This window comes from Telopea speciosissima, chromosome 8, assembly GCF_018873765.1.
Source record: "Telopea speciosissima isolate NSW1024214 ecotype Mountain lineage chromosome 8, Tspe_v1, whole genome shotgun sequence".
NCBI lineage: Eukaryota > Viridiplantae > Streptophyta > Magnoliopsida > Proteales > Proteaceae > Telopea > Telopea speciosissima.
In genome coordinates this window covers 45,355,537-45,383,221 of record NC_057923.1, presented here as the reverse complement: position 1 = coordinate 45,383,221, position 27,685 = coordinate 45,355,537, and the positions used below count along the sequence as shown (strand labels likewise).

General features: G+C 40.6%; 1 protein-coding gene across 3 annotated transcripts in view; it reads right to left on the bottom strand.

Moving 5' to 3' along the window:
* LOC122672809 (uncharacterized protein At2g34460, chloroplastic) overlaps positions 1-26,573 on the bottom strand; it is a 54,625-nt gene extending 28,052 nt beyond the window's left edge. For 2 of the 3 annotated variants that reach the window (XM_043870302.1, XM_043870303.1), the window contains exons 1-7: positions 26,167-26,573; positions 22,523-22,635; positions 22,270-22,323; positions 22,063-22,147; positions 21,313-21,418; positions 20,776-20,862; positions 17,314-17,411 (exon numbers count right to left, since the gene is read on the bottom strand). In XM_043870302.1, the coding sequence (XP_043726237.1) occupies positions 17,314-17,411; positions 20,776-20,862; positions 21,313-21,418; positions 22,063-22,147; positions 22,270-22,323; positions 22,523-22,635; positions 26,167-26,488 (865 nt within the window). In that variant the 5' untranslated portion in view covers positions 26,489-26,573. The remainder of the gene's footprint in view (positions 1-17,313; positions 17,412-20,775; positions 20,863-21,312; positions 21,419-22,062; positions 22,148-22,269; positions 22,324-22,522; positions 22,636-26,166) is intronic. The other variant, XM_043870304.1, reaches the window with a different exon arrangement.
* Between the last annotated feature and the right edge of the window lie 1,112 nt (positions 26,574-27,685).

Here is a 27,685-nt window from a genome sequence, read left to right as displayed (position 1 = left end):
AGGCCACTAAACATGTACTCCCCCCCTTTGTCGGAGCTGTTAGAAGTCATGTAATAGGAGTAGTTTAGGAACTAGTTCTATCACTAGTTGCCTTATTATGTAATTCTTCCTGATTTCTTTATTTCCCTTTTACCTCCCTAGGGAGGTGGATGTAATTCCATATTAGTTGTGATTAATGAATATATGGTGAATGGAGAAGTCTCTCTATTCACTATCGATTGGGCGCACTATCGATTACAGCCCAAACACTCTCTTCTCTCTTCTCTTCTCTTGCTATCTTCTTCCTCCTCCAATCTCTTCCTTCACCCTTCTTATTTCCTAAACCTAGAATCTAACTTGGTATCAGAGCTTTAGGTTTGAGAGTCCTATCATCTTCCTTTCCTTATTTTTTTCCCTCTCTTTGAGATCCTAGAACTCAAAGGATCTCAAGGAAGAGGTTCCTATGTAAACCTCTTGCTGAAGAGATATGAAATAGGTCTTCTACAATCTATTTAGGTGATTGAAGATGGTCTTCGAACCACTGTGAAGCTCCATTGAAGCTGTATTGAAGGTTTCGCCACCGCCTTGCAGCCATGTCCTTCTCTTTCTCGGCAGTTTTTGGAGTTTGGAATAGTTCAATAGGATCGTACAAGGGTCCTTTCTATGCTCCATGTGTGCTTCCTTGATGGATGAAGGCACTGCTGAAGCATAACTCAGTTTCGTTGGACTACTATTCTGCCCAGATTTCCGCCAGTTGCAGGTTTAAACCATGTCTCAGCTCCATTTCAGCATGGGTTTGGCTGTTGGAGCAGCCCACTAGGATCGTATAAGGGTCCTATTGGCCTTTGTGTTTCCCATTGATGGATGAGACTTTCTTTTGAGCAGTACTCAGTTTTGTGGTGATTTTTTGCTGCCCAGGTAAACCCGATACTGCTGTATTTCTCTTGTTCTTACATTTAGGATATATTGGGCTTCTTGTTTGGTTGAGAGGTGATTATGACTACATCTTGGAGCTTGTGTAAGCTGTTCTTACTCTTTGAAGAGTGTGAGGCCTGATGTTTTAATGCACTTGAAGTGTTTGATTTAAGTCCTCTTAGACATTTCTTTGCCAGGGCGCTTCGGCGTGTGCTATCCTAGGGTTGTTTGTAGGACTTCTTGCTTGTTTGGGTTGAGTGTGTACTCCCCACTTGCCTTTGGTGATATTGTTTATTGTTGGTATCCATCATGGCTGGTTCGGATACATCTGTGTTTGGTATTGCTGATTCTCAGCCTCCCACTGTTGCCCCTCAGTTGGCTTATGAGAGTACTCATTAACAGATTTCTTTTGTGAAGCTTGATGGTACTAATTACCTGGATTGGTCACACTCTGTGAGACTTTCTCTCAGGAGTAAGGGAAAGCTTGGATATATAACAGGTGCTATCAAGGCTCCCACAGCTGGTTCACCGGCCTTTGATAAATGGGAGACCGAATATTCTACTGTTATGACCTGGTTGATCTTCTCCATGAAGCCCGAGATTGGGAGAAGATTTATAAGGAAGGAAACAGCCAAAGCTATTTGGGACAGTATCTCCCAAGGCCTCTGTCTTTTCTCTTCCTCCTAGAGTCTTTGGTTGTGTTTGTTATGTGCATGTTAACAAATCTGCTCGCACTAAACTTGATCCCAAAGCTCTTAAGTGCCTCTTTCTTGGGTACTCTTCTACTACCAAGGGGTACAGGTGTTATCATCCTTCTTCCCGCCAAAGTTTCATTTCCAAGGATGTTACCTTCTTTGAATCTGTCCCTTTCTTTGTTCCTTCTCAGCATCCTCTTCAGGGGGAGAATTGTGGGAGTGAACAGGCTACTGATGATTTCTTCCTTTCTCCTCTACCTACATCTCCTTTTCTGCTTGACATTGGAAAACACAGGACTGTAGATCTGGTTGAGATTAATGATCAACCAGGGGGGAATACAGATTTGGTTGTTGAAAGTGGTTCTGGTAAGGAAAAGGATTACCACAGTACATACAAAAAAGGTGAAGGCTTACCTAATACAAGAAAGAAGACCTACCAAGAGTCCTCTTCAGGTCCAGATCCACATCCTGAGATTCATCCTTCTCAATCAGGTGACATTTCTTCTCCTCCATCTGATTTGGACCTTCCTATTGCTATTAGGAAAGGGAAAAGAACTTGTACTAATCCTATATCCCAGTTTGTTTCCTATGATGCAATTTCTCCTACAGACCTTGCCTTTATTACTGCTCTCTCTATTGCTTCCATTCCCAAGAATGTCATTGATGCTATGTCTGACCCAAAGTGGAGCCAAGCCATGTCTGAGGAGATGGCATTTGAGAAGAATGGTACTTGGCAACTTGTTGACCTTCCCAAGGGACGTGTCCCAGTTGGATGCAGATGGGTCTATACAATCAAGTATAAATCCGATGGCAGTACTAAGAGATACAAAGCAAGGTTGGCAGCCAAGGGGTATAGCCAAGTCTATGGAATTGATTACCAGGAGACATTTGCCCCTGTGGCCAAGCATAACTCCATAAGAGTTCTTTAATCCTTAGCTGCCAACAAAGATTGGCCTTTATATCAGTTGGATGTGAAGAACGCCTTCCTTCATGGTGATTTGGAAGAGGAAGTGTACATGCAAACTCCAACAGGCTTCAAGATGCCCTCAGCTGAAGGGAAAGTGTGTCTCCTTAAGAAGGCTCTATATGGTCTCAAACAATCACCAAAGGCATGGTTTGAGCGCTTCCGACAGGCCATTCTGAAGAATGGATATTCCCAGAGCCAAGCTGATCATACTCTCTTTACCAAGCGGAGTAATGGTACTATCACAACTCTCATTGTCTATGTTGATGATGTCATGGTCACCGGAGATGATACAGCTGAGATAGGTAAATTGAAGAGCTACCTGGCACAGCAATTTGAGATCAAAGATCTGGGTCCCTTGAAGTACTTCTTAGGAATAGAAGTATCAAGGACCAAGAAAGGGATCAACATATGTCAGAGGAGGTTTATTCTTGACCTGTTGACAGAGATAGGGATGTTAGGCTACAAACCAGCTAGCTCTCCTATTGAGCAGAATCACAAACTAAGAGAGGATTGTGGTCCCTCTCTTGTTGATGCAGGGAAGTATCAAAGGCTAGTGGGGAAACTTATCTATCTCTCTATGACTCGGCCAAATATCTCTTATGCAGTGGGAGTTGTCAGTCAATTCATGCATGCTCCCAAGAGTGGCCATTTGGATGTTGTGTATCGCATTCTAAGGTATTTGAAGTCCTCTCCAGGGAAAGGACTGTTGTATGCAAGGCACAACCACTTGAGAGTGGAAGGTTTTACAGATGCCGATTGGGCTGGTTCCATTACAGACAGGAGATCTACCTCCGGCTATTATACCTTTGTGGGAGGTAACTTAGTCACATGGAGGAGCAAGAAATAGCATGTTGTGGCCAGATCTAGTGCCAAGGCAGAATTTAGAGCTATGGCACATGGAGTGTGTGAGCTTATCTGGCTGAAAAGACTTGTTCAAGAACTGGGGTTTGACACTGAAGGGCCCATGAGATTGTACTGTGACAACAAGGCTGCCATCAGTATTGCCCACAACCCTGTGCAACATGACCAGACTAAGCACATTGAGGTTGATAGGCATTTCATGAAGGAGAAGATAAACTCTGGCTGTATTTGTACTCCTTTTGTGAAGACTGGTGATCAGTTGGCAGATATCTTCACCAAAGCTTTTGGCTCTCCTCAGTTTAGTTCCTTCCTAAGCAAGCTGGGAATGCATGATATATATTCTCCAGCTTGAGGGGGAGTGTTAGAAGTCATGTAATAGGGGTAGTTTAGGAACTAGTTCTATTACTAGTTGCCTTATCATGTAATTCTTCTTTATTTCTTTATTTCCCTTTTACCTCCCTAGGGAGGTGGATATAATTCCATATTAGTTGTGATTAATGAATATATGGTGAATGGAGAAGTCTCTCTATTCACAATCGATTACAGCCCAAACAATCTCTTCTCTCTTCTCTCTTCTCTTGCTATCTTCTTCCTCCTCTAATCTCTTCCTTCTCCCTTCTTATTTCCTAAACCTAGAATCTAACTAGAACAAACAATTTTGATTCGAGTATCAAACTGAGTAAGAATCATCTGATAAAAATTTTTAAATGCATCACAGACATCACTTTTATGCTTCATAAGAACAGTCCAAGTAGCACAAGAAAAATCATCAATAAATGAAACAAAGTAACGATAGCCAAATAAAGAGGTAGTGGGGGAAGGTCCCCAAACATCTGTATGCACAATATGAAAAGGAGAAGCAGATCTATTACCAGAATATGGATAAGGTGAACGACAGTGTTTGGCAAACATACATGGTTCACATTGAAAAACATGAGAGGAGGCAATAGAAGAAAATAAGTGAGGTAACTGTTTCCTCATTACAACTAAAGATGGATGGCCAAGACGACGATGCCATAATATAACAGAATCCACAGAACTACTAACATTATGTCCACACACATGAGACTGAACTGTGGGCAAAAAAGGTTCAAAAAGATAAAGGCCTTGCTCCTCACGACCACTGCCAATAATCCTCTTCGTCACCAAATCCCGAAATAGACAATAAGAAGGAAAAAAAGTGACAACTGTTCAGAGATTTAGTCAAATGACTCACAAATAGGAGATTAAGGGTAAGATTAGGGACATGAAGAACAGAAGTAAGAGAAATGGATGATGTAACAGGGATACTACCCTTACCAAAGATGGAGGAAAGGGAGCCATCAGCTACCCGAACCTTATCCTTACCAGAACAAATGGTATCGGAATCATAATAATGGGACGTACCAGTCATGTGGTCAGTAGCACCAGAGTCAATGACCCAAGACTGGGCTGCAGTAGAAGCTGAGGTGGAGACCTGCAAAGCGGAGGATGATGAGGAACTAGCCACTGTGGGTGTAGGAGATATGCTCAACTGTGACATGACCCCGCGAAACACTGCATCTGCTAGAGTGGAGTCATCCTGGGAAGCATCTGCGTCAGTCATAACAGAGTGCGCACCTCGAGCACCCCCTCTACGGACACCACGAGCACCTCCCCGAGTACTAGGAGGACGGCTATGAAGAGTCCAACACCTATCCTTAGTATGGCCAGATCGCCCACGACGATCACATTTAAACCTGTCCCTGCCACCTCCACTAGTGCCACCTGTTTCAACTGCTCTGTCTTCCCCATGGTTAGGCCCCTGGCCTCTACCACCTCCACGAGTGTCCTGGAAAGAACTAGAATGGAGAGCTGATTTCTCAAGAGATGACACTGAAGTTGAGTCCATAGCAATACGCTGAGTCTCCTCACTCTATAAATAGCTACAAACCCCATCAAGGGATGGAAGAGGGGACCGGCCCAAGAACTGGAGCTTGACTGGCTCATAATCAGGATTCAGGCCACTAAGTAAAGTAAAGACACGTTCCTTCTCAAGGGTACCATACACCTTTGCTTCATCCTCTGAATTGGTCAATTAAAGATCTCTGTAGTGGTCATACACTCATACTCCTCCAAGAGACTAATATAAGCATTGTAGCATTCAGAAATAGTCATGTCACCCTGCCTCATTGAATTAATTTTCTGGTGGAGTTGATAGACCTTGGCGGAGTCACCTAACCTGTCAAATGTCTGAGAGACACTATCCCAAATTGCCTTGGCACTATTTCTCATAAACTTTCTCCCAATCTCGAGCTTCATGGAGAAGATTAGCCATGTCATAACTGTGGAATTTTCAATCTCCCATTTCTCATAGGTAGGAGAACCAGTCTCTGGGGCTTTGATAGTGCTAGTAATATATCCAAGTTTCCCTTTGCTCCTAAGGGAAAGTTTCACGGAATGTGACTAGTCCAATTAATTATTGTTATCAAGCTTCACAATGGAAATTTGAGGATGTGGATTTGCTGCTTCTTTTCCCAGTGGTTCTGGAAAAGAGTTGAGGAAAACCTGTTTCATATTGACATCGTCAATGCTACCAAGAACGTAGAAACGTTCGGACATACACACATAGTGCTTGTCAAGATCTTTTCTTTGAAATGAGCAACATTTCATTTGAAAGTACTCTTCTCTGGCCTTGGTTCTGCTATTTTCCACTGGGCCAAAAAGTTCATTGTAAAGGGCAACAATGAATGCTGAAATTTCCATTTGTACCCATTGCATTTGTCTGTAAGGACCCAAACTCATGTACCATTCTCTCAAGTTACCATGAGTACGGACTAAGAATTTAGTCAATGCAATCTGTGAGGATGACCCTTCTTGGGCTTCTTCAGTTGTAAGCCATGCATTAAATTCTGAGAATCTTTGAGGCCATTTGGAATAAGGAACATCATCCAGAGTGAAGAATTGCCTGGGTTCTTGGGTAAAAAATTGTTGCGGTGGAGGATTATCAATTGCTGGAGGAAGATTTTCAGCCATGTCTTCTTCATTAGTGAGGTGCTCAGTGTGTTGGGTATGATCACTTTGTTCCTGAGTTGCAAAGAGAGGAGCTGGGTCTGGTGTGTCTGAGTTAATCTCAGGGGAGAGAGAAAGGAAAGGGTGGGATTTAGGAGGATTCTGAAGGGGTTGGATAGTCAGATTTCTGAGGAAAGCACTGAGAGGATTTAGATTTGCTGCTGGCTGGAGGGGATTACATGGGGGTAAGGAGGTACTGGTTGTAGTAACCATTGTAGTAGGGGCTGGTGGAGGAAGGTACAGCTGAAATGCAGGGGGCCTTTGTTGTTGAGGGGATCGGGAATGGTGCCTGTGTGGCCTTGCTTTAGCCTTAGACTGGGCCAAACTTCTTTATTGTTGCTGAAGTTCCTTTAACATTTCTGTGGGAAATGTGTGGGGTCCATCTGGTGTAGGAGAGACTGGAATCTGAATAGTTCCTGGAAAATCTGGGAAGAATGGGGTGTAGGTTGTCATGGCTGGTGTCTGTGTTGGGGGAGGTTTTGGAATTGGGGCTTGCAGGGTTTGGAGCTGATTTTCAAGCTGTTTCTTTTCTTTTTCTCGGACAGAGATAAGAAGAGAAGCATGTGCCATGTCCTTCACAGTAGTAGCAATGTGCATTAATTCATGGTGTAGGACTTCAATCCTTTGCTTGAGATAGCTGATGTTCAAGCTCTGCTCTTGGAATTGCAAAGTCGAATGTTCCTGATATGAGACAATCTTTTGCAAGTACTGATTCTGGACAATAGCATTCTCAGCTTGCCAATTCAATGCTGCTTCAAGTGAAGTATTGCCTGGTTTGTTCCCATTTTGATCAACAGTGTTTGGAGGTGTTATCTTCCACTTATGCAATCTCTGATCATGATCAAGATAATCAGCAGCTGGTGGAAAGTTCTTGCTGATTGAGGAAGAAGAACCGGATCGTGAAGAAGAGGACGATTGGTTCATCATATAGCATGGAAGGGAGGCCTCTGATGGTGATTCAGGTGGTGGTGGTGGTGAAGGAGGAGAGTCTTGGTAAGGAGGATTTTCTGGGGGATTGCAACATCCCAAAGGGCAAGGTTTTAGTGTACCATACTCAACAATGAACTGGTACTTGCCTGGATAGTCGCCAAGGGGACCAACATTGGGGCAACCTGCTTTATACCGTTGCCAAAGGGGATCCGGAGCCTTCTTTTTCTTTCTCCGAGATCGCGATCGCCTTGGTTCATCATCGTCCGATTCAGCGCAACAATCTGCACAATCGTAGACATCAAACCATTTGTGTCCTGAGGGGCTTTGGAACTCATAGATCTGTTCACCGGCATTGTCAAAAGCCTTGATGGGTACATTATGTAGGCGAGGCTTGGGGTCGGTTGGAAAAAATGGGACCACGGGGCTCATGTCTGTTGGTCTAGGAAAAGAGACTGAGACTCTGCCATCTTCAAGCCGCTTGTAAGAGGGATTGGTCGCAACCATAGGGGGTGGCGGCGGAGCAGCCTCTTGGTTCTGCTCATATGAAGTGATCCAAGATTCAAGGATCAATTTGACCAGTTCAGCCGTGGAGAGTTGGCGAGGCACATAGGTGACTGTCGGAATCTGATCCGAATCTATCTCGAGAAATAGTGCATCATCAGTATGGCCAATGTTAAGATCGAATGTGTCACGCCCCCATCCCGATGTAATATATATACTGCCACATAGGGGGTGACTGGGACAATCACTCATTATCCCAATACCTACCAGGATCACAGATACAATGTCCCGAGCCACAGTCTACTCTGTCATCACATCTTGATAACAGAAAGGGACATACCAGTAGGGAATAAGTCGTCCCAGATACAGAGTTAGCGGAAGCGAAATTAAATTAAATCATGTGAAATTATAGAGCATCGGTTCTCTAATGATACCACATAGTACACTGTTCATAAATGTAACCATTCAATCTCTCCTATAATTAAACACATAGTTTATACATAAATGTGGAAATGAAGACAGAGAATTTAATGTTAAATAATTGCCACAAGGGCACCAATCTTGGGTGTACATCTACATCCAAGTCACAGTCACCGGCTCCACTTGATTCGCATCCAACGGTGCTCATCTAAGTAGTACCTCCTGCATAACAACTAAAAGGGGTTGCGCAATAGGGTTAGCTACACTAGCTAGTGAGGGAGCAAAAGGGAATGCACATACACCATACAATCAGTATCAATCAGAATGATGCATGCTAATGTTAGATTCATTTTCCACCTAGCACACAATTCTATCGGTCAAGTATATGCTACTGTGATAACTCGGGAGACACTAGGGGTCACTTATCCTTTCGCCCCAGTGAAACCTCAATTATCACGAGGGGCCCTACGCCAGTAGAAGCCATCATGACCACCCAGTGGCAGACCCCGATAGCCATCACTACCCCTGTCCTGGCCTCTCCCACCTCCACAGACCACAGGTGCTCAGACTATCCAACACATAAACCCCTGTTGGCAAGGGTCGTAGCATAAGGGAACAAGCATCCTAGCCGCAGATATACTATATACAAGTCCTATCGTCCCGAGAGGTATTCCGGGTGCATCAACGTCCCATTCCATCTAGTACCCGGATACCAACACGGCACGGCACATATAGATCAGGATGACATACAGCAGTTTTCATAATTAAATAAATTAGGGTTCCGGTACCGGCACACCCGGCACCGTAGCCCGATACAATGGTGAGTGTGCTAGCACATTCATAACAAATCACATTTGGATAATAATGCAATACGCACAATGCTTATAAATATATAATAGCATGCTTAAGATTTAAATATATAATTAAGCCCAACAAATCACCCAGAACCCACTCACCTAACACGGGTGTCGCCGTGTGTGGTTGACATGAATCTCACCTGGGCTCCCCACTATCCATCGAGTTGGGTAGCCTAGGAATACAAAAACAATCATTAAAGCATACATAGAAGGGTCCCATGCTAGGCCCTCAAGGTTAAAATCAAATTTCAACCAAGACAGCACGAGTGGACTCACAGACAGTTTCAGCAGAGGTGAATCCGTCCCTGACTCCGTTCAGGCTAACAAGTAAAACAGAGCGAGCAGACTCACGAGCAGAACATTTCACTTAAATCCGGTCGTGCATCCATTCGACACCTGAGGCACAACTAAAAGGGAGTGGATCAACGGGCGGATGTGCTTCTTGAGTCCCCCCTGCATCCGTTCAATCCCTGAGACAGACCCGAGAGCAACAGGCCCCGGGTGGAGGCAAACAGAGTGAATCAGTGTCTTCGTCCGCTCAGGCCAAATCGCAGGGTTTACACTAGGCGGACTGACGGACAGTACCACGATTGGTGGATCCGGTCGTTCGTCCGCCGGCAGTCTTTTCTGAGATTTCAGAGGGCTTTTGCTCTAGCATAAAGTTTGGAGTGCCCTAAGCTCTCATGGACAAGGGAGAGGTGTCTAAGCCTTCCTAGGGTCACTAGGTCTTAGGCTCACCTTATGGATCCAAGATCCAACAAGGATGGGTCTCACATTGGTCCAAAGGTTGGGTTTGAAAGCTTAAGCCAGGGATTCCACAGCCATGGCTGCAAATGCAGTACTTAGAGGCCTAGGTCAGCATTATTAGAGCTCCAAACTAGGGTCGAGCTTCACCTTTAGTCCCAAATGGAACCCTAGGTCAGCCCTAACTCAAGGAAATTTATCAAAATCAAAGAGAAATGGGGGAGAGCTAGGTTTGGGGAGCTTACCTTGGTGAGCTTCCTCCTTCCAACCACTCTCTCCATCTCTTCCCTCCTCTTTCTCTTCTCCCTTGGGTCCGGCCAGCTTGGGGAGGAGGTGTGGGGCAGCCAGCCATCTTTGCATGGCTTCCACCTTCTTCCCTTCCCCTCCTATTCCTCTCCTACTTCTACTTCTTCTTTCCTTCTTCACCTTCTTCTCTTGTCTCTTCTCCTCCACGGTTTACTTGGGAGGGGAGGAGATAAGAGAATAAGGATTCTCTTATCCTTTTAAGGGTCAAAAGGGCCTTAGGCCATGTTTGGTTTAGGCATCCCCAAACATTTAGTGGCCCTTAGGTCTTTAACTGAGTTTTAGTTAGGCCTTAGGGCTTGTTTGGTCTTGGTCATAACCATTAGGTCCATTAGGTCATGTTTGGGGTGCATCTGAAGTCCATTGGACTTAATTGTCCACTAAGGTCTATTTGGTTTAGGTTAGGGTATATAAAACCTATTATTCACCTAAGTTAAGCCTTGTGGGCCCACCTTTATGGTTCAACTATCTATCTAATGGTAAGGGTAGGGGTCCATATCGTCCAAAGGTCCGATTAGGGTGTCCGGGACAAGGGGATGTGGGTCCCACAAGAAAATAATCCAAAAAGGCAGATGACAGCATAGGCGGATTCTTGAGCGGATTCAGTAAGAGTGAGTCCGTTCGTGACTCCAGTGCTGCTGTTAAGGCCTAAACTTCAAGGAAAATTGCGGGGCTTTGGCCCACACTTCCGGGTCTTCGAAGGGATACTTTTAGTAATATTTTAAGTCTAAGGTTACAGGTGTTGGCTAGTGCCACCGTGGCATTGCCCCATAGGTAAAGGTCTAAACTGCCCCGGGGTATAGGGGTATATCTGGGGTGCGGGTGTAACAGAATGAGTGGTTCTGCAACCTATTGCACATCTGGTAGTGGAGAGTTGCCGCTATTGATGATTCTATCTGTGGCGCATCCGTGATTTGGACCAAAATCTGCAAAGCATTTGGAAGCTTTGGATCACTCAGGGCAATGTTGTAATTGGGATACAACATAAAGAATACAGTTCCGGAGTTGAGTGTGGTCTGAATATTGGTGATGGTGGCATGAGCATATCTCTTGAACCGGGTATCAAGAAGATCAATTTTTTAGGCAATTGGTAAGCCTTTGCGACCGTGAAAGATGAGAGCTATCCGAATGGCTCCAATGTAAAGATGCGTATAGCCAAGAGTTATCCACTGGCGGATGAGCTCCGGGGCTATTTCAATGGGGAAATACTGCTCTTTGCCTGAAGCAATAACTTGGTTCTGGGAAAAAGGGGAAGCTTGCACATATTCCTTCAATTCTGGAGTCTTTGAAGGAGCAACGATGGATCTGATCTTTTTGGTGAAGGAGGTCGGGTTCTTTGGAAAAACACTGTATGGGTTAATGATGGGGAAGTTCGAAGAGTAGATCTTCTCTGAGTCTAGAGTGTAGTTGATTTCGTATAGGTAATCAACCTTAGTGGACTTGGAGGTTCGAAGTATAACCTCTGAGCTAGTGGAGGCATTACTTGGACGTGGTGCTTATAACATGATTGATGAGGAGGACCTGTATCCTTGAGAGATGCTCACAATGGTAGATATCTGAGTTTGGACATGTTAGAGAAAACAATATCCTTGCTGAAGGTTTCCCGAGATAAACAGGGCATAAAACGGCCTTTCGCCTGAAAACCCACCCCTAATCTCAATGGACTTTATCAGCAAGAATCCTATTTTACCGGATCTGTCAATCCAGAGTTTTCTGATGAGGGGGATCCTCAGAGAGGCAACCTCAGAGCATACTCACCGGATGACTAGAAAGAACTCAGAAATCTAACTAAAGAAGCAAAGCTCCCTTGGATATGGCAAAGAAAGATTTAAGCTACCAGGAGATGGTTTGTATTGTCTTTCAAAGGATGCCTTACAATGAAGAGGAGGGTTGCTATTTATAGCTACCCTATCGATACTATTACAACCACCCTAGATACTATTACACCCACTAATGGTAACTATTACAACAACCACCAACTTAGTTACTATTACAACTACCACACCAACTAACCATGGTTACTTTTACAAACCATAGTTACTTTTACAAACTAAACCAAACCAAACCAAACCAAATCAAATCAACCAGTATCTGGACCAGTGTCACTGTCGTAGGGCCCATCAATATAATGTTGTGTCAAGAAATCTTCATGGTTCTCCATGATGCTGTGGATATCCGGATCTTGAAGAATATCAATAGTCTCCCATGCATTGTTGGTATGGTTGTTGTAATAGTAACTAAGTTGGTGTGGTTGTTGTAATAGTTACCATTGGTGGGTGTAATAGTATCTAGGGTGGTTGTAATAGTGTCTATAGGGTAGCTATAAATAGCAACCCTCCTCTTCATTGTAAGGCATCCTTTGAAAGACAATACAAACCATCTCCTGGTATCAGAGCCAGGAGTCTGTGAGAGCAGGCTGTGAGTCAACCGAACCAAGCCTAGGAGTCTCAGAATCACCCATCTTGTAGGGAAAAAAGCACTTGACCATATACTAGGATACCAATCCAATTGGGGAGTACACACTCAACCCAAATAAGGATTCCAACACAAGCAGAAAAAAATTCCAGCAAGGTAAAAAAAAAAAAACAGAACTTCGCTCCAACATTGTTTAGAAGTAAAGGATAACTCAAATCAATGCCAAGACCTCAAATAGAGGTGTCTCTAATCACCCCACAGCAACAAAAGGAGCCCATTATGCTCTAAAGGCAAGAACTAGTAGATTCCAGCAATATCGGGTTTACCTGAGCAGAGAAGAACCTCCATGAGACTGAATTATACTCAAATGGAAGCAACATCCAGCAGGGAGGAGCATAGGAGACATAAAGAGGACCAAAAAACATTCCTAGTGAGTTGCTTCAAAACCCAAATACATGCCAAGATGTAGACAAACCAGGGACTGCAACAGAAAGCTGGAAGAAACCCTAGCAGAATCGTGGTTGTCTTCAAAGCTTCATACAACCTTCAATGTAGCTCAAAGGACCTCTTCAATCAATGAAATAGGTTGTATAGAACCTATCTCATACCATTGCAACAAGGTATTCACATAGGAACCTCTTCCTTGGAATCCCTTGAGTTCTAGGATTCCAAAGAAGAGGGAAAAAATAGAAACAGGAAAGCTGATGCGACTCTCAAACCCTTAGCTCTAATACCAAGTTAAGTTTTAATGTTAGGAAAGCAGGTACGAAGAAGGGAAGAGATTGGAGGAGGAAGAAGGAGAAGGAGACAGAGAAAAGACAGGAGAGTGTTTCGGTAGGAACTATTGTGTATTGAGAGACTTCTCAATACACCTAAAATAACTTCATTACTAGATAAAAGATAATTACATCCAACTCCCTAGGGAGGAAACAAAGGATAAAAAACAGAAATTACATAAAGAGGGAACTAAACATTAAGCTAGTTCCTAAACTACCCTTATTACATAACTTCTACCAACTCTAACACTTTACTCATATACCAGCATTTATATAAACAGTATGCTAAGTCAAACAAGTCGGATCTCAAATTTGGAGAGATAAATTTTGAGGATCCCACCCAGAAAATTTGATCTTTTCTGAATCCAAGAAAGCTTGAGTTCAGATGCATTGACACATAGAAGTTTGTATAGAGTGGGAAATTAATGATCCATTATCTCTGTTACTATTTACCAGGGTTAGATTACCTTTGGGAAAAGTATTTCTTGTTGTCCTTGGATTTACACCATGTATTGCAACCTCTTGGAATATTGAGGTCATTTCAAACAAGAGGAGAGCCATATGGATTGTTTGGATAAAATAAAACATGGTATTATTCATCTTTCTACATGCGCCATACACTAGCTAATAATGGTATCAAATAATGGGAAAATTTATGCAATGTCAAAATGGAAGATGCTATACTGATTCAGATCACACCTAAGAGTGGGATCAAAAGTTACGGCTTGCATGCTACACATGTTGGGTCCTTAAAATTAGGATAAATTGCACCAAGATCCAACTACTCTGCTTTCTTATGTTCTAGTAGTTCAAAAGTTATCTCTAACTCAACCCACACCTTGCCTTCATTCACATTTCTAAGGGAGCTCTGTTCATGGAGCTTCTTTTCCACTTCTTGACTTGTGTAAGCCTTAATCTCCCTTGCCTACTCACCCGGTCACTACCATTTCTTTCAGTCTTAGTTGGTTCACTGTCCAGATCTACTTATGCAGGAAATGTGCAAGAGTCATATGATCGGGAAAAAGATTTGATGTTGAATTAATCATTGCCCAAGGGTTACTGATGCAGATCCAATCGATGGTTTGTTGATGGTAGATTCAGATTGAAAGAGGAGAAGAAGAGGGAGGGGGAAAAAATAAGGAAACCAGAAAGTTCAATCATGGGGATAGCAAAGAGGAGATCATGGGGGACAGAGAGCGTGCAACTTGCTTTTCAAAAAACAAAACAACTCTATTCCATAATTCCAACTTGTGGGTGAGGTTCATAGTAAAATTCGTGTTTAATACACAAATTATACGCGTCCCCGTATCTTTAGATTAAAAAACGTATTTATCCACATATTTCCAAAGAGTTGGAAAAATACGTGCACTTTATACTATACTGTATTAAACATGTAATATACGTGCTTTTTGCCATTAAAACATAAAAAACAAAAGTACCAAAACCCTCCGGCCTCTGTCCTTTCGTTCCTTCGCTGCAGAAACCTTTCTTCCATTCCTTCAAACCAAGCTCCCCTTCTCTGCAATTAACAGGTCACTAATCGCTAGAGTAAAAGCATAAACTAGGTCCTCCAAGCCTCCCTTCGTCCACACGGTTCCGCCACTGCAAAGTGCAAACCCTTCTACCCTCCCTTCGTCTCCCTTCGTCTCTCTCTCTCTCTCTCTCTCTCTCTCTCTCTCTCTCTCTCTCTCTCTCACATAGTATATAAAGCCAATAATCACTTTCCTGCATAAAAGTTCTTATTCTACGCAATATCTAGAGAGTACTTTCACATATGGTTAAAAGACACAAGCAACATTGGATGTGAACGATTGAAGTCTTTTCTTCTTATGATTTATGAATTATTTTTTGTGGAATTCATGAGTTGTATGATGGATAATATATACCTTTGCTTATTATATAGCTAATATTTTGTGGGATTTTCATTGTTCTATAACAAATGATCCATTATTTTTATGTTTGATGAAATGATATGCCATTGATACATTGATGTGTTCTATGATAATCTTATAGGATGTAACAGGGATTAAGTATTCAGCTATTATATTGTGTTTATTTCTGTTGTGAAGCTTCCTTATGATAAAATCATAGTCTACATGCTATTATTCTGTTTATTAGGTTACCGTGCTTGTTGCAGAGTGAATATATGCCCGTATTTTTGCCCCTAGATTTTACAGAGGAACTATATTAAACACGTATTAAACGCATACTATGATTTCCATGCACACTTTTTTGCACCGAATTTTTTAAAAATTATTATTGATGTCTAGTTCATTTAATGCCTGTACGTATCCGTACCCTTTTGTTGTACCCAAATTTACTAACAATGGTGAGGTTCAACCTCTTACATTGTAGAAAACCTAGGACCTGTAACCAGTAACTTTAGAGAAGAGAAGATGGAAGAAGACTGTGCAATAGATTATGTTAGCTCTCAGTAACGTGAGAGTAGTCTCTTCTCCCTCTGTCTTATTTATAATAAAATCAATAGAAAGTTATATTAGAAAAAGGAAACTAACTCCTTATCAGCCAAGGAGAGAAAATAGGAAACTAATCTAATAAGGAAACTAACTTAGGCTAGGAAACTGACTCCTAACAATTAAAGACATAAAACAATAAAGGAAACCACAATGGACTCAACCACAATAGGGACACTCCCCCTATCGTGGTACACTTCTCAACATACATATATTTATAAAACCAAAAAAATACATAAAATAGAACTCTAACTAAGCTGAGCTTCCTACTTGTCTCAAACAATTAAATAATAAAGAAATAACAACTTAAATAGATAAAAAACGACTTCCATGCGTACACTCTTTGGAAAGAGTTAAAAAAAAAGGCCGTACCCAGTGCACAAGGCTCCCGCATTTAGCAGAATCTGGGGAAGGTCAAATGTATGCAGCCTTACCCCTGTATCCAGAGAGGCTGTTTCCAGGACTTGGAAAGAGTCCTAAGCGAATTCAAAACTAACCTCATCTCCTCTAAACTAGATCCCACAAATAGGATAAACTTTATCTAACAAGATAACTTCCTAACTAATAGCTAATGTGTCCCTCTAATAATACTAACTGCCTAACAAAAATTATAATTTCGTGTACCCTTTATGGACCTAAATTTAAGACTTATAAATGAGTCCATTATAAATAAAAACATTAAAAACAAAATCCCATAGCCAAAATATTATCAAAACAAGCCCAAAATAAAAGATCAAACCACATCTAATGCTGGTAATTGTGCTCCTACAATAGTACCCGTTTAAAGGCATCTGCATATAAAACTGCAATAGCAAGTCCTTGTTTTCTTGCCAAATTAAGTGATTACTAATAATATAACACACAACTGTCAGGCCTCAAACACACCAATTTTCTCAGTCATCATCACTGCTCTGGCATTGGGGTGCGACCAGTGTATAAACAAGTTTATTTTCTTTATAAGAGAAGATCATTACACAGTCATAACACAATTGTTCAAATGTACTCATCATGTTCCTGACTTCCTGGTGAGTACAAAACTACAAATAATCATTGTCATCTCATGAGATTTATTCAAACTCTCACAGTATATGAACTGAGATGAAAAGGCATATGGCCTCTTGTGGGGCCTTGAACATGGCACCCAAAAAAGAAAAAAAAAAAAAAAAAAAAAAGATGAAAAGGCAGAAATGCCAAGAAATAACAATTAAGAATGACATACAAGGACTCTGCATTTTTGACTTTTAACATACCAAACACCCAAACTTGATCAAGTATTAGAAGTAATCCCTTAGTGGAAAATTAATAGAACTTGCCAATGTTGTAGCTGATTATATTATTATTGTCAATGCTAATATTTTAAAAATCTAAGAGATCCCCTGAAGCTACAGAGAAATCAAAGAGGAAGCTTCTATTTGTTCCTTCTTTGGAAGGATAAAAGAGAAATACCTTGACCTATCAGAACTGCACGACGTTGCCCAGCAGTTGCTTTAAGCAAAGTATTCAGATCATATGAGGTGTAAGGTCCATCTGTCAGTCTTCCAGGTCTGATACACCAAATAAAGGTACATTTTCAAAGCAAACCAAAGAAAGCATGATGTAGATCGAAGCATGAAGAAGAAAAAAACCAAAACAGAATTAGGGAAGAATACTGTTCATGTGGTACTGTTCATGAAAATCTTTTGTGGGCCCCTGTGGACAACTGGCATGGATGGAGATGCTGCCAATTTTATTTAGTTACTAATTTGTGTACTTAGTCAATGACAATGTTAGATTTTATTTCTTTAGTTTCTAATTCTATTTTCTTAGGCCAACAAGTAGTTGTTTTTAATAGATTTCTATTTTGTAATGCAACTTTATTTTGGTAACTCTCCAATAGCCATCGAGAATTACTATTTTTCTTGTAATGGTTTTAATCGTTATAAATAAAAGGAGAGGCCAATATTGTGGTCACGATTTGAGTTTTGAAAAAAAAAAAAAAAAGGAAAGCTTTGCTTCGTGCTGTGTGATTCAGCTGTGATGAGATATCAATGGTGAGAGACCAAGGCAATAAGTGAGAAGCCTTGGTCATATCACCCCCCTCCCAACCTTATTCTTCTTCATCCCCTATATTGGCCTTATGGATGAAAACCAATACCAAGGTGCTGTTTTCTACTGCCTTCCATCCACAGACTAACGGGCAAACAGAGGTGGTAAACAGAAGTCTTGGTAATTTATTGAGGTGTTTAGTTAGAGATTATGAGAAGACATGGCCCTCCATACTTGATATTGCTGAGTTTGCCTATAATAGCTCTGTGAACAGGACCACTGGACATACCCCTTCTGAGATTTTACTTGGGATTCAACCAAGGCATCGCATTGATCTTGTTCCTTTACCCCCTCAAGCTAGGGTTAGCATAGAGGCAGATGAGTTCTTACGCCACATCACTGAGGTGCATGCAGATGTTAGAAGAAGAATAGCACTCAGCACTGATCATTACAAGGCTCAACCAATAAGCATCGCAGATATGTTGAGTTCAAGCCTGGAAACATGGTCATGGTCAGGGTTAACCTAGAGAGACACCAACCAAGTGTCAATAGCAAGCTCCATCCGAAGAAGATGGGTCCGTACAAAGTGCTGAAACGTATTGGACCCAATGCTTATGTTTTAGAGTTGCCTGCTGATATGAGCATAAGCAAAGTGTTTAACGTGGCTGATCTTTACTTATATGTGGGACATCACTCAGACAATGGTGATTCTGAACAAATGCTGAGGCTGCCCCAACTCAAGCCACCTACTGAAGATGTGATCGAGGAGGTTCTAGATGACATGCACAAGACCACTCAACATGCAACAGGTTACCATTCTTTTCTCCTCAAATGGAAAGGTCGCCCACGCCAGGACAGTACATGGATTCATGCAGATGATTTCAAGAAGCTTGACCTCGATCTGTATGATCATTACATGGCCTTCACCCATTCATCGGAGATGAATGTTTTTAAGTCTGGGAGAGCTGATGCAGATCCAAGGGCCTACATCTGCAAGAATAAGAAGAAGAAGCCCTAGGAATAGGTCCTGTTTGGAGTCTTAGTTTATTTTTCAGTCTAATTGTAAACTTAAATTGAACCGGTTCAGACCATGGCCCAATTTAAGTGATTTAATTCTATTGGTTGTTAGGGAATGCTGTTATTTAAGTTGTCCCACCCCTCCACGATTTCTGTAGAGGGAGTCATTAGTTTTTGTAATAGGAATCAGCCTAAATGATTCAAATTCATAGGCAGAATAGGATTAAGGCCATTGGCCTCCAAGTTATAAATAATACAATTCGTGGGAGGCTCCCCCACAATTCAGATTTCAAAAATATTTTCTGCTTGCTGCCTTGCTCAATCGTGAGTGTTGCCTTGTGAGTAATATCAAGGTGAAGGGACTGATGGATGTCTAGTTGACTCCTTGCATCTTGTAGATCGAAAGGATCTGTTTCTAGTTGTCTTCAAGCTGCTGCCATTGAAGACCTGCAATTCTAAGTAAGTTATTACTGTTGTTAGCCATTACCCTTCTTCTCCTAATCCTCTAAACCTAGCCCCATCGATTCCCCTTTTCACCCTCTACTAAAACCCATCGATCCACTTAACCCTAGGCCATTCACAAATCTGTTCGGCATCATTCCACCATCAGAATGACTTCAAAATCAAGCCACAGCATCCATAGTACACTCCCCCCACTCGATCCTAACCTCAGGCCCATTTCATCATCTAAACCCTAATTCTCCTCACCTCCATTAAAACCCAAAACCCTAAAATTCCCCCTAGCCTATTCCCACCATCAGATTCTGTCCAAACTTGGTTCAAATCTTCTCCTCACCATTAAGGAAGCTCGATCAAAATCCCTGCCCAAAAATTCCAACTCTAAACCTTAGATCCCCTCACTCTCATCTTTCCCAAAACCCGAAACCTTAATTTTCTGTTTTAACTTCCACTCATCTAAACATCATTAGAACTTCACTGTTAGCTTCCCCTAAACCTGCCTAGCATTACCATATAAGATACATCCCCATTACCCTAACCCTAACCCTAAATTTGGCCTAAAACTTCAATTCTGCCCCCATCGAACTAGCAGCTCAACAGGTCCTGGTTGTTTAGCTCCTAGTATTTCTCCTACCTATCTAGGACTACATTACTCAGCCTTTCATCAGAACTTAATTGAAGACTCAATACAAGCCTGCGGCATTGGAGTGTTGGTGTTCTGTGCAAATTCTCTTCAGGCCCTTGTAACTTCAGATCCAACCATCATCTTCAGTCCAGATTTTGAGAGATCAATTACCATCCCAGCATTCTCCTTTGATAGAAGATTCAGACTGATCCATTGGCTGATTTGTGTTATCGGTTGTAAGTTGCAATTTTGTGTTGCACTTACTAATTCTGAGATCATAGCATAACTTCCCATCTAGCCATCAGAACTGGCTGAGTTTTTGAAGTGCTAATCAGTCCTAAGATCCCTACCCTCGACTGGGAGATGAGTCCCATCTGAGATGCTTACTTTCTAAATCTGAATCAGTTGCTATTTCTGGGTTTTATTCATTCCCTGTTCTACCGATAGCATAACCTGTTATACTGTTCAGTTTCTCGGTGACAGAATATCATCTAGAAGTGAGTTTCAGGCACTGAAGTGTCTTGTGTGTCAAAGACACTGTTGACAGCTTACTATTTTGGGTGGTTTCCAATCATCATGTTGCTGGAACCATCTGTTAAAGCCTACTGTTATCAGCGCCTATGACCATACTGTAGGTTAAGACATCATTGACCTAGCCCTACATTAAAACACTATACATTTATAGGACAGAATGTTTCCAACAGTTAATGGAAGAACAATTTATCTTGAAATGACTAGCAGAAGCAAAGAGAAAAAAAAAAAAAAAAAAGAAGGTATTATACCTGATAATTGTAGAAGGAAGACCAGACTTGCGAACAAAGTCCTCCCCCATTTTCTTAAACTTCAGGACACCAAAGAGGTTCATGATACTGTTGAGAAAAAAATTTCCCACTGGATCAGAAATCCCAATGAAACATTCATCCTCACTTTACAAGTTAAAATTAGATATGTCTGAGTTCTAGTCATGAGCAGGTCACAGACTAACTTCAGCCTTACTGCTACTAGTCAATGCACTCTTCAGAGTGGTTTTGGGAACCAAACGGCTCCCTAAAAATGGAAGTCAAATGCATGCAATTGATAACATACTGGTTGGAAAGATAATCAATTGCATATGTTCACTTGCCCTAGGGGAACATCTTGAAGATTGTTCAGAGATAAACAACGAGTATGAATTTTTCTCTATCCACATATGTAGACCATATGAACTTTTCCCTATCCAAAAATGTATCCTACCATTAAAAATGATTGTCCTGCAATTCCAAATGAAATTTCAACGATTACACTGAAAATTTAATTTTTCACTTAAGTAATTAAGGTACCTCCATGGCAACTCATCGAACTTTGTAACCCCCACAGACGAAACAAGAATAAATCTCTCCACGGATGGAGGCAGTGCACATACAAGATTCCGGACTCCCTCCCAATCTTCAAAGAGAAAATTATAGTTAAAGAGAGGTTCAGGTATAGATACTGAAGGTACACAGTTCAAGAAGTTCACCATTTAACTTAGGGTCTCCTAAGTTCAGAAAAAAAATGAAATCATAAAAACAGTCAACAGAATGACAGATGGAAGGGAAGACATGAAAAGGATCTTGGATGCAACATCCATACTCTGACTCATGAGACAAAGCCTGGAAGAGGTTGTTATTTATGAGACATGATATGGAGAAGTAATAAATAAGTGGGCTCTCAACCTCATTTGATTTGAATCTGTAAATTTCTTTCTACCCTTTCTCTGTTTCATTCCCTGTAATAAAATTCTGTTTATTAATATTTTTCTTAATAGATGGATGGTACATCTTCCTCCTCCACCACCACCCCAACCAGAGCGGAGTGATGAGAGATGTTGATTGTGTCCCTAAAAGGATGATCCTTCAAAACGGTTTTTGCCCATGATAGTTCTGCATCTGAATGAGCTAAAACTTTGCCCTGTAGCATGATGAAAGTGCCAAATAAAACAAGGACCGACCCATGAAGGGATCACTACCACAAACCATTTTCGTAAAAAAAAATTGGAAAGGAAAAAGTTGTGAAACACTGGAAATCTCCAACAAGGCATTATCTCCGACCTACTCTTTCTGGTGTATTATCTCCTCCCCATCGCTTTGAAGGAAAGGCTGTAGTTCCGGTGCAGCAAATTACATGTGTAACTCCCTACAAGATAACTCTGTACAAGTTAACATAGAGAGAATGCCTAGTTATATGTTCCATGCATTTATGAAACCACTTCTAATCTATAAATCTCACAAATAGCTCAAAGAGTTAACAACACAAACCTCAAACATAGCAGGATCCAAATCATCAGGGTTTCGTGTGTCACCTTTCCATACCTACAAAATTTAAAAGCTCCTTAGACATATAATTGTATAACCCAAAGAAGATAATAATTATTATGAAGGGAAAAAATATTTTCTGATCATAAGAGTATCATATAATAAACATTATACAAAGAAAATTGAATAAATAGGAGAGAGGAACAGTTCCAAAATGAACCGGAAATTTATGATGTGGTATTGTAGAGTTTGGTACCCGTAAATTTTGCTCATCTTGTTCACCAAACAATGTTGATCCTTTCAAAGTATCCCGCAGTAATAAGTGTGATTTGATGTTCCTGTTGAGCAATGATGCTACAATCAACTGCCCTGAGAAAGAAAGAAGTGACAAAAATAATAAGGTAGAGTAATATACAATTATATCAAACTGAACTCCGATATATTGAATCAACAGGACAGTACATTTTAGCATTAGAAAAGATTAATATAAACCTACATGGTACTAATTATGAACACAAATATATGATTCATCGAAGCACTTGAATTGTATATTTAAAAGCGCTTACATATGACAGAAATAAATCAAGGAAAAGTAGGGTGTAGCTGCTGGGTCTCATTTTTATTGTTTAAATGTATTAGAGGGAAACTATATGGTAGGTTCTTAGTGTAGATTAATTAGAAAACCATGAAAGGAACTCAATGCCAACTTCATTTCTCTAATTCATTAAATGCAAGGACAGTACAGGACATGGGGAATGGAATAACACACAAAAAAGACAAGCAAATCCAAAGGGAAAAGAAATGACCTGACAAAAGAGAAATAGGAATGCAGAAACAAAAATCAGAAATATCAAAAAAAGTTACTTAAGGTATAAACAGGTACATTCTCAAAGTGGCAGAGCCTCCAGTTTCTAGGCTTCACTGGAATCGTACCCATCTAAAAAAAAGGGCGTACCCAGTGCACGAGGCTCTTGCCACTGTGGGGTCTGGGGAGGCTCATAATGTTTTCAGCCTTACTCCGCTTCACAGAGAGGCTGTTTCCTGACTCGAACCTGCAACCACTAGTTCGCAATGGAGCAACCTTACCGTTGCACCGAGGTCCGCCCTCCGGTGTCGTACCCATCTAACTAACTTAAAGAAATCCCAGAAAGATCTCCCAATATTATATTACAGTAATTACTTTGAGAAACACTCCCTAGATTAGCATCTCAAAATAGAGTAACTACCGATTCTAGATGGCTATCAAACTAGTCTGACACCATAAAACACACAATTTACTCTTTGTGATCATCCAAAAAAAATCAAAGAAGAAAATAGAGGATGGCTCCTCCATTTTTTCCAATTTAAGTTGCATAAAAGTAAAATAAGTATTTAATATATTTTCTGATTGAAAGTACTCACTAAAAATCAATTTCGAAAATTAATCAAAGTAAAAATCAATTCCATCAAATTTTGTATGTAGATATTCACACAAAAATCCAGACCCTACCAGACACCGGGAATAACTCCAATTCCCGCTAACTTTTGAAAAATAAATCATCAAACCATAAGCATGAAAGTTTCATCTAGAATATGACTTGCATTAATTCTCCTTTGACCTACTTCTAAAAAATGTTAAGTGATTAATCAGTTCCAATGAGTTACCTCCCATGGGTGAACGTGGAAGGTCTGGCATCCTTTGCTTCCACTAATTTTATTTTGCCTTATAGGTATCATGGTGTCTAGGTGACCCAAGGCGTTGGAGGGGGCCTGAATGTCAAGCAACACCAACAAGGTGTCCAAGGTGCCCGCCAAGGCTACCAAGGCACCTGGACGGTGTTGCCTATGTTTTCCCTGTGTTTATTCACAAACCAAGGCAATATAAATTTCTCAAGAAAGCCCTTAGAAGAACCTGGGTTATTAATTGGACTATAAAATAATATTTCGTTTTCCCAACTAATGGACCATGGGAGGTTTTCCTTCTCCAAATTGTACCCATCATTTCATCAATCTAACAATGTTCAAGGGAAACTGGAGTGAAATCAAAATAAAGTAACCTGACCTCTTGATAATGGCAGCTACAACTTGAGGCGATTGTGAAGCAAGTAGAGCAGTTTGGCAAGAAAACTTCGAGATGTCAAGTCTTTTTGAAAATGATAAAGGGAGGACAAATAATTTTGGGACAGTTTTCTACTCTATAAGTAGAAACTATTAGTGGAAACAGGGTTTACAAATCTGTCCCCTCGACAAAACAAGAGTCAAGACTCCCTGTGGCTAAACTCTAGTTATGAACTATCCCAATTCAACAGATAAAGGCAAAATAAGCATAAAACCAAGAAGAAAGGAAAAGAGAAGGTTTTCAGCTAACCTAAATCCAGAAAACAACATCAATATAAGCAAAGAATAAGGGCAAGACAGAGGATTTTGAGAATTCTAAAGGTGAGAAATAACGTTGTTTACTTGGGAGGGATCTTTCTTTTAATTTTTCCACATTCCTTTTTTTATATAATGAAGAATTTATTGGGGAGAAAGGATAAAAACAATCTTTATCCATTTTGGTCTCTGACATACCCCTTCTCGAAGGCCACTTTTAACCTTTCAAGTAAACAAATCAATCATTGGAGAGAAAAAATAAAAGAAAGATCAGTGCATTGAAAAATATTTAGAATTAATAGCTATAAAACAGTTTTGACAAAAGAAACTACTAAATATAAATAGTTATCTTGTTCCAGGTGACAATATGATAGTAGCAGTGCAGAATCTCTCACTAAAATCTCATACCATGGTACTTCTGATCAATGCAAATAAATTTTAAGCAATTCAAAAGATTAAACTGATGTTTATGTTCCTTGACACCAATTTTCAAGTTTCACAGTACCAGCTTCATCCAGATCCGAGCCACGAAATTCTACTTGAAAACTGTTGTGCTTGTTGACTTATTACATGACAGGGCTTCCCAATCTTATTCATGCTTCTTGAAGACATTATCATAATTTTCATTTGCATATATTTACAATTTCTTAGGAAATTTCTGTTGCCTTTCATATGCTTCGAGGAACCATTACTTCTCTACTTTTCTGCCAAACAATCATAAACTAAGAAAAAGGAATTACCAACATTTGAAGAATAACATGTAGAAAACGAAACCTATAACGATGCAGAAAGGAATGGAAATCGCAAACAAACAATCACACAGTGCACAAGGATTTACGTGGCTTGGCAAGATTGCATATGTCCACAGTGAGATGAGATTTGTTTCACTATCAATTGAGAATAGGGTTACAGGTTTACAGGCGTTCGTCCTCACCCCTCTCTCAGATTGTATTACAAAGAAAAAACGCTTTCTACAAATTTATAGTGAAACCCTATAAAGGAATTTTATCGATATACCCATATAGTCCTCAAAAAATTTTCCTTGGGGGCTACCGCTCCAAAACTCCGCATGGACCCTCTAATTCATCAGGGCCCACCAGTACAGTAGATTAACGCACAAGGTGGGCCGGGCATGATTAGAATTACTGATGTACATGCGGAGAGGTTATTCCCAGGCCTATGATCTCATAACGGCCCTTCACAATCAACCCACAAATCCAAACAACGGAATACAAGACATTGTACCCCCAACATGACATGGTTTCCATACTTAGAATTACTGATGTACAATAGAAAACCAAACTCTATTTCATTGTGCAAATTTTAACTTACCCACCAAACCCACGGATGGGTTACAACAGTCATCAACAGAACATTCAAATCCGTCCGTAGCCTCAACGGTTTTGTGCCCTCTCCTAGTACAGTTATAAGGTTCAATTTGACTCAATTATTGGTTCAATCCCAGCTTACTCATCAAACTAACATAGGATTCCAAAAAATTTCCATAAAGTTTGAATTCAAAACAGAGGAATGAGGACAAGTGCATACCGACACCACCAGTTCCGCCGACGACAAGAACGAGCTTTGAAGATGAAGGGGTAGACTGAGAGTCCAGACTATCCTCTGAGGTTGTGGATTTAATCTCTTCTTCCTCCACTACTTGGCGTACGGAAGGGTCTCCCCTGGGAGTTGAAACTACATGGCGTACTGAAGCATCTCCCCTGGGAGTTGAAATGCTCCTTGAGCAACAAAACCCAGCAGAGTTCAGTAACGGGAATACAAAAACAGGGACCTTTCGTGGGCTTGTTGAGAATCTTGCGGAAGAGATTGAAAAAACAGGGATAGTGCTGAGTGAGAATTTGGAAGCCATGAATGATCAACTAAACCCACCACGAGATGATTCTCCACAAACAGAGATTCAGAGAGAGAGAGAGAGAGGGTAAGTAATAACTGTACAGGGGAGGAAGCGGTTAATGCCAAACTTGGATATTGGCCTCAGGAACACTTTGTCACTGTTAGTTTGTTGAGTTCATGTCCTAAATAAAAAGTGAAAGGAAGAGTGAGTGAATTTCCTCCAGCTTCTTCAAAAGCCCACACATTAGCCAAATTAAGCTCATCCACATAATCCAATTTATCCTCTCTTTTTTAATTTTTTTGGGTAAGGAATTTATCCTATCTTGTAGTATATATATACATCGGCACCACCTTGTATTCATTTGTAATGGGACTGTAAACTGAACCCAACAGTGTCAAGATAACAAGAATATGTGGTTGTGTGATAGATACTACTGATTCAACAAATATAAGCTCTGAAGTGAGGGGGGGGGTTTTTTTTTGTGTTAAATGAAAAAATTAATCAAGAGGGAAAAAAAACAGAGTAAGAGAGCGAAGCCCAAAGGCAAGACAATAGGGGACCCGTATGAGAACTACAAACAACGAAAATGACGATACATCCAAAACTAAGGGAGGGAAAAATATTTAACCAAAGGATGATACATCAAAAAACAGGGATGGGGCAGAAACATAATCAAATATGATACCTCAAATAGGTAGGGATGGGAGAGATATAAGAGGGAGGTCACAATTGTTGACAAGCTGTCTATTTCTAAATGTGTCTGGGCTCGCAAATCGGAACGATACGTCTTTTTTTTTTAATGAGATAAACAAAGTAAACCTTTATTTTGAACATGAAAACCTTTTGACATATATAAAAAGTATCAATCCCTAAACACATATGGTCTTTTGACACATGGCCTATACTATCTAATGGTCAAAACTGCCACAATCACTTTTCCATATGGCAAAAGAAAGACTTAGGCTGTATTTGGTTGCAAGGGAAATTTAAGGGAACCGAAGAGAAGTTTTCAAACTTAAAAATAAATAAATAAAAAAACTTATGTAACAATTATCCCACTTGATTATTATTAACTCTAAATCATTCATTTTGTTGTTATAGAAATTCACACTACTTTGTATCTAAATCCCTTGGATTTGAAAAGTAAAATAAAAATTACATCCTAAAAACATCATTATTAAATATGGTAAGAAAATTTTAAGTATATACAAT